General features: G+C 35.8%; 2 protein-coding genes across 4 annotated transcripts in view; one reads left to right on the top strand and one right to left on the bottom strand.

Moving 5' to 3' along the window:
* The first annotated feature begins 707 nt into the window (after positions 1-707).
* On the top strand, positions 708-5,154 carry LOC109181897 (protein PIN-LIKES 3-like). 3 transcript variants are annotated; one of them, XM_019331858.1, is made up of 11 exons: positions 708-1,014; positions 1,631-1,860; positions 1,951-2,030; positions 2,117-2,241; positions 2,560-2,681; positions 2,936-3,169; positions 3,334-3,426; positions 3,714-3,814; positions 4,330-4,382; positions 4,462-4,647; positions 4,805-5,154. In XM_019331858.1, the coding sequence occupies exons 2-11, from the start codon at positions 1,723-1,725 to the stop codon at positions 4,930-4,932; spliced, it is 1,260 nt and encodes a 419-aa protein (XP_019187403.1). In that variant the 5' UTR covers positions 708-1,014; positions 1,631-1,722; the 3' UTR covers positions 4,933-5,154. The 3 variants fall into 3 exon arrangements, with proteins under 3 accessions (XP_019187403.1, XP_019187404.1, XP_019187405.1); XM_019331859.1 differs by having other exon boundaries at positions 738-993; XM_019331860.1 differs by lacking the exon at positions 708-1,014 and adding an exon at positions 1,036-1,289.
* The window catches only part of LOC109181899 (cell division control protein 2 homolog D), a 2,395-nt gene continuing 1,216 nt past the window's right edge, over positions 5,023-6,201 (bottom strand). The window contains exons 4-8 of the mRNA XM_019331861.1: positions 5,996-6,107; positions 5,809-5,902; positions 5,648-5,717; positions 5,424-5,562; positions 5,023-5,324 (exon numbers count right to left, since the gene is read on the bottom strand). Of these exons, the coding sequence (XP_019187406.1) occupies positions 5,232-5,324; positions 5,424-5,562; positions 5,648-5,717; positions 5,809-5,902; positions 5,996-6,107 (508 nt within the window). The 3' untranslated portion in view covers positions 5,023-5,231. The remainder of the gene's footprint in view (positions 5,325-5,423; positions 5,563-5,647; positions 5,718-5,808; positions 5,903-5,995; positions 6,108-6,201) is intronic.

Raw genomic sequence — 6,201 nt, 5'->3', positions numbered from 1 at the left:
TATGATTTTTGTGAATATATTTTGCATGTCTAGTAGTATGGTGAAATTGAAATGATTACCAATATTGATGTTTGGTTATGTATGACCTTATAATGGGAATAAAGGTTTTTAAAATACAAAAACAAAATATCAACGCAATTGATCATATTATAATGACATCTAAAGCACCAATATAAAAAAAAAAAATCAAAACAAAAATCTAAAAGCACTAATCCAAACTTAAAAATCATATTACCAATAAGAAGAAATGATTTTTTAATTAAGGAATGCGACTTTTAATTAAAAGGGTAATCAAATTTTATAGTTGTGTTCTTAAAAGTTGTCAACCAAACCCTAACTATGATTTTAAATTTCATTTCTAATGTGTAAACCCATGAACCAAACACATCCTAAATAAATTAAAGAAGGAAAATAGTAATTTTTGATATAACATGTTAAAATTTATTAACTTTGTTTCTTTTTTTTTTTTTTTTTTTTTTGGCTAGAAACTGTTATATTTAATACTTCTTTTGTTCTATTTCATGTGTTGTGTTTATAGTGGAGTAAGTATACAAAAATTATATATTTGAAAAGTACATGAAAAAGGCATATTATATAATAAAAAATTAAATTTAAAAATAATATTCAAGAAAATGAACAAAAAAATAAGATGAGACGGATAAAGTAAATGTATTAAAATTGAACTTTTGCACTCTTTATGCCGTTTAGGAAGAAAGTTCTCAAAAAAGCGTGTCCTCCTTACTTTTGTTATTAAACTAGCATTATATTATTCTTATAAACTTTTTTTCCAAAGAAAGTTATTCTTATAAACTTCAATAATAAGAAGGATTGAAGGTGTGATTTGAGCATGATTCGTCAGTAGTTGAACAATATATTCGCCGGATTTACATTTAAGTTTCCGACGTGCAAACTGGCGGAGGAGGAGGAAGGAGTGAATCGCCGCCGGCTGAATATTCATATATGCATGCACTTCTGGAAGATATGCGCATTTCTGTCTGGGACGTTCTTCCTATTGTATGCTACTATGCATCAGATATCTGTCTCTCTCTTTAGAAACGTTTACTGTATGTATATACGGATGTATATTTATGTATGTGTATCAGTGTATTTTCCATCTCAAATTGGGATTTCTATAAATAGGAATGAATATATGCTCTGCCTGTTCTTATCCTTTTGCACTCTGCTACTTGCCTGATTAGGAAATTATGAGATTGAATTTGAATTTCGCCTCTTCCTAGTTCCTACTCTGCTGGTTGGCAGATATCAGTATCTGTAGTTTCCTTAATTATGTATGAATTTCTCTTCTTCCTCTTCGAATTCATGCATGTAGTTTATTGTTTTTTTGAAAATCATGTAGTTTATTGTTAGTTCTACTTACTTTGTATTTGGGCCTAAAACCTAACTGCAAAATAAAATAAAAATATTAGTGTATAAAAAAAATTATATGCGTTTATTCTAGCTGCTTGTGATGTTAATGATATATAGCTTATTTGTTACTTTTCCTTATCTGGTTAAATCTTCAGTTTCAAGCACAGTTGGATATTTTTTGGTTGTTTCAAGGGACTGCCTATTTCAAACTTAATTTACTGATTTGAGTTTGTTTGGATGCTGAATTATTATGTGTTGTTAGGACTGAGCTGAGCTGAGCTGAGTGGAGCTAGCAGTTGGATCAGTTGTGACGAGAATTTAAATATTTAGCTAGCTTGCTGAGAGAATCCAGATATGGGGGCTATTTTGGATCTATTCGTTGCTGCATCAATGCCAGTCCTCAAAGTGCTCCTGGTGACGGGACTCGGATCAGTTCTTGCGCTGGAACGTTATGATTTGTTGGGAGAGGAAGCAAGGAAGCATTTAAATAATGTATGTTTTGTGTTGATTACAAGCTACAATTCTATTGCTACCATTACTGCCCATAGTTTAACTTGTCGTGTATTATTCTGTTGGGAACAGATTGTATTTTTTGTATTCAATCCATCGCTTGTCTCCAGCAACTTGGCCAATTCGATTACATATGAAAGCATGATGAAAATGTGAGTTGTTTTATTTCTCACAGCTTTCTCTGTCTGTTTTGTCGAATGTCTCTCCTCCAGTTTTCTTAAGTCTGTTGCACTCTCAGGTGGTTCATGCCTCTCAACATCTTTGTCACATTTGTGATTGGTTCAATTCTTGGGTGGGTTGTTGTTCAGGTTGCAAGAGCTCCCCAACATCTACGAGGACTTATTGTGGGCTGTTGTGCCGCAGGTATTATGATAATTAATGTCAGTTTTACAAGCTACATCTGAGTACTGTGCTGGCCTTAGCCTTGATATCGGGAATTCTTATTGATACCTCATGCAAATCTGTTGAGTTCCACATGACAACTCATAATATTGCCTGCCCATCTTTCACTATCACTGCCATAGTACAAAGTATCATTTTCTTTTTCTTCACACAGAGTTACTGTAAATGGATAATGTCTTCAACTCACTGCTTCATTCAAATATGATATAATTTCTCAAATCATCAAAATTCTTTAGAGTGTGCATGATAACTTATAAATTCTTGCTTTCATATGAGCAGGGAACTTGGGCAACATGCTTCTTATTATAATTCCTGCAGTTTGTAAAGAGAAAGGCAGCCCATTTGGAGATCCTGACGCTTGTCATACATATGGAATGAGCTATGCTTCACTTTCCTTGGCAGTAAGAATAGACTTAGCTTCTTTGGTTGTTTACACACTTGCCAGCTATTTAATTCACGACACATAAGATTCCTAAAATAATTACTAAGCCGATGTGCAAACAATGAAACTGAAAGCATGCTTTGATGGGTAGAGGACAACAATCATATATTTAAATAACATATTTCAAATAATAGGTTCGTGTACCTTGACTAGAGCATTTACATCTTTTCATGGGAAATTCAGTCTAATTATGCCTTACTGCTTGGATTTCAGGTAGGAGCTATATATCTCTGGGCCTATGTGTACAATATCATTAGAGTATCATCAAGTAGTAGTTCAAAGGATGTTGAAATAAATGACTCGCCAATCATTAAGTCTTCTGGGGAAAGATCCAGATTACAACATGGGAGTTGCACAGAACCGCTACTTCCTTCAAATGACTGCACAGAAGAGGATTACTCAGAGCAAAATGTTCTGCCTTCCACTAGGTTGAAGGATAAATCTCAGGTTTTTGCTTCTTGACATTGTAGCTTTCCAATTCTCTTTCTACTATTTTCATATACGGTTCATTCTAATTTGTATAACTTGTAATGATTATGAGCTTCAATTCCACAGCTTGACTAGTAGAGTTATGCATGAGATTAAATATTGCCTCTGTACTAATGTGACAGGCATCTGTTGGAACTAAAATAAAACAGTACATAGAGAAGCTTTCAAGGAAGATCAATCTGAAGAGGTTATTAGCCCCTTCAACCATTGGAGCGGTATGATTCTTTTACTGTGACATATTTGAAACCCCAGCAATGTTATTTCTACACATGCACCCCCTTCCACCCTCCCTCAAAGGGAAGAGAGAGAGAGAGAGAGAGAGAGAGAGAGAGGGGGGGGGGGGGGTGGGGGTGGTGGAGAAAAAAAAGCTTCCTTTGTAGCTTATGTTGTTTCAGACGTTGCGGGCATCACTCACCTGATATTTGCCAACTAAATGGACAAAAACATGTCTATTTGGAGTTGTATAGTGTATTTGTTCTTAAGAAGTCTAGTTCTTGTGCAGATTGTAGGATTTGTGGTTGGCCTTATACCTCAAATCAGGAAGTTGCTGATCGGTGATACAGCTCCTCTTCATGTGATCCAAGATACTGCCATGTTGCTTGGGTATGATAAAAACTTTGTTTGTTATTTTGACCCGAGTAGGATATAATTCCAAAGGCAATCAAATTTGGACTGATGTCATACATGTGCATTAGAGGCATGAGTATTCAACAGCTAACAAACTAAAGAGTCTGAATCGAATACCGGTAGACTTTTAAAGAGTCTTTAAAAGTCTAAATTGAATACCACCAAACTTTGAAAGTCGTTAAAAGTCTTTAAAACTCTTTAAAAGTCTGGATTGAATACACCCCCCTAAAAGAAATTCACATAAACAAATAGTAGGCATATTACAATCTGTGAAGCCTTTCCAGCATTTGTTTCTTAGCCGTGATAATTGTTTTAACAATACTTAGACACCACGAAAAATAAAAAAGCTTTGGAAGGTGCTATTTTGTCCTACAACAATACTTTGAGCACAATATTCTGGTTCTGAATTGTAATAGTATAATTCCATTTCAGCAAGTCCTTGGGGGCTGCAACATTGAACCATAACCTTCAAAATAAATATTAAATTGCAGGGATGGTGCAATCCCAGCTGTCACACTCATAATGGGAGGAAACCTTTTAAAAGGTACAAAGCCCTGCAACAGCTATACTCTACTTTTTAAAATATCCTTAATCTTTACCCCTTTTTTTCTTCTTATTTTCAGGCTTGAGGGGATCAGGAATTGATAAGTCCCTTATTATTGGGATCATTATTGTTAGATACATTGCCCTTCCTATAATAGGCATAGCTGTTGTAAAAGGAGCAATCCAATTTGGCTTGGTTGGCAATGATCCGTTATATCAGTTTGTTCTCTTTATTCAATTTGCACTTCCCCCTGCCATGAACATAGGTATGTTGCCATCACTCTAATAACATATTCCTTTCTATTACCAGTTTGTGATATTTTCTGTTGCAACTATCTCGTTCAGTTTTAGAAAATCACAGCATATATTTCAATGTTTGATAAAAGAGGCACCATCTAAGGTAGAAATTATTCCATATGGCAGGCACCATGACTCAATTGTTCGGAACTGGTGAGAGTGAATGCTCAGTGATTATGTTATGGGCTTATGGATTGGCTTCTATCTCCCTTACTCTGTGGTCAACATTCTTTATGTGGCTGGTATCTCCCTGAGGGAGAGAGAGAGGTCTTCAACACGATGTTGTCGGTTAATGGAAAGGTGAACAAGTTAGGAAGTGTTGATTGGAGTTAGTCATTGTAGTCTGTAGAAGGAATTGTCACATACTTAATATGCCCTTAAATGGCAGCCTTACATTTTCAGTGCACCTACTAAACCCAATAGCAGTACAACATTCATTCAAGAGATTAAAGAAAAATGTAATATGCTTAAGGCAAGCAATTTGAGGGTTACCCTAAAGTCACGATAAACACTTGCTCACTACAATCATAAAACAACCCAGCCGGATTGCTGTTTAAAGATACGATTTGTCTAAATCGTCAAAATAAGGATGTTCCATGGCTTTCTTTGCTGAAATCCTTCTTGCTGGTTCATAATGCAACATCTCCTGCATCACAAATTTATAGAGACTGTAAATATGATGTTTACATAGCCACAGGCAGACCACAGTCAAGTTCTCTAACAAAAACAAAAGAAACAAACTCACAGCTAGCAAGTTAAGGCCATTTTCATCCAGATTGGGGACAGATGATGAAAGTGGTTGGGGCTTCCATTGTGGATACTCATGCCAATTCACCAGCTTGCTCACTCCTGGCCAGACTTGTTCATTTGGTGTACCCAGCAATCTGTGCATCAGAAAAATATCAGTACGACCCGGGAGAAAATTGAACCAAACCCCATGAATAAGAAGAAAGAAGCAATAATCTAGACCTGAAAATGTGCAGCAGTTGTTGTAACTCAGAATCTCCCATGAAGAGAGCTTGCTGTGTGACTAGCTCAGCTGAAATTGAGGTCATATAAAAGAAAGGGAAAAAAGGTTAGCAAAATAGCAACAAGAAATTTCAGAATTCAGTGTGTAAAGTGAAGCTTACCAAATATGCAACCAACAGACCACATGTCCACTGCTGTTGAGTAGTGAGTAGCTCCCAAAAGAACCTCAGGAGCCCTGTACCAAAGGGTCAATATCTGGAACAGGAGAGGATGGTATTTATTATTCATCATTCTCAATATATTTTCGCATTGGAATTCACACAAAAAAAAAAAAAAAAAATTAGACACCTCATGAGTGTACTTCTTGATAGGCAGAGTGAAGCTTCTTGCAAGCCCCAGATCAGCAATTTTAAGCATTGATGTCTTGCGGTCCATCAGAAGATTGTGGGGCTTCAGGTCTCTGGTGAAACAACAACGAGAAAGGTAAATGAATTAACTAACAACTCCATCAACATTTTCACTTGCACTTTGCTATGTGTTTTGAACTCCTGGAA

The sequence above is a fragment of the Ipomoea nil genome, unplaced genomic scaffold (assembly GCF_001879475.1).
Source record: "Ipomoea nil cultivar Tokyo-kokei standard unplaced genomic scaffold, Asagao_1.1 scaffold1043, whole genome shotgun sequence".
Lineage (NCBI taxonomy): Eukaryota > Viridiplantae > Streptophyta > Magnoliopsida > Solanales > Convolvulaceae > Ipomoea > Ipomoea nil.
The sequence above is the reverse complement of the archived record's forward strand: the minus strand, read 5'-3'. Positions and strand labels throughout refer to the sequence as shown.

Excerpts from the sequence above, each read along its gene's own strand:
- LOC109181897 (XM_019331858.1), top strand. The coding sequence starts at position 1,723 with ATGGGGGCTATTTTGGATCTATTCGTTGCTGCATCAATGCCAGTCCTC. Across the intron at positions 2,031-2,116 it reads TATGAAAGCATGATGAAAAT|GTGGTTCATGCCTCTCAACA; the intron begins GTGAGTTGTTTT and ends TTGCACTCTCAG. Across the intron at positions 2,682-2,935 it reads ATGCTTCACTTTCCTTGGCA|GTAGGAGCTATATATCTCTG; the intron begins GTAAGAATAGAC and ends CTTGGATTTCAG.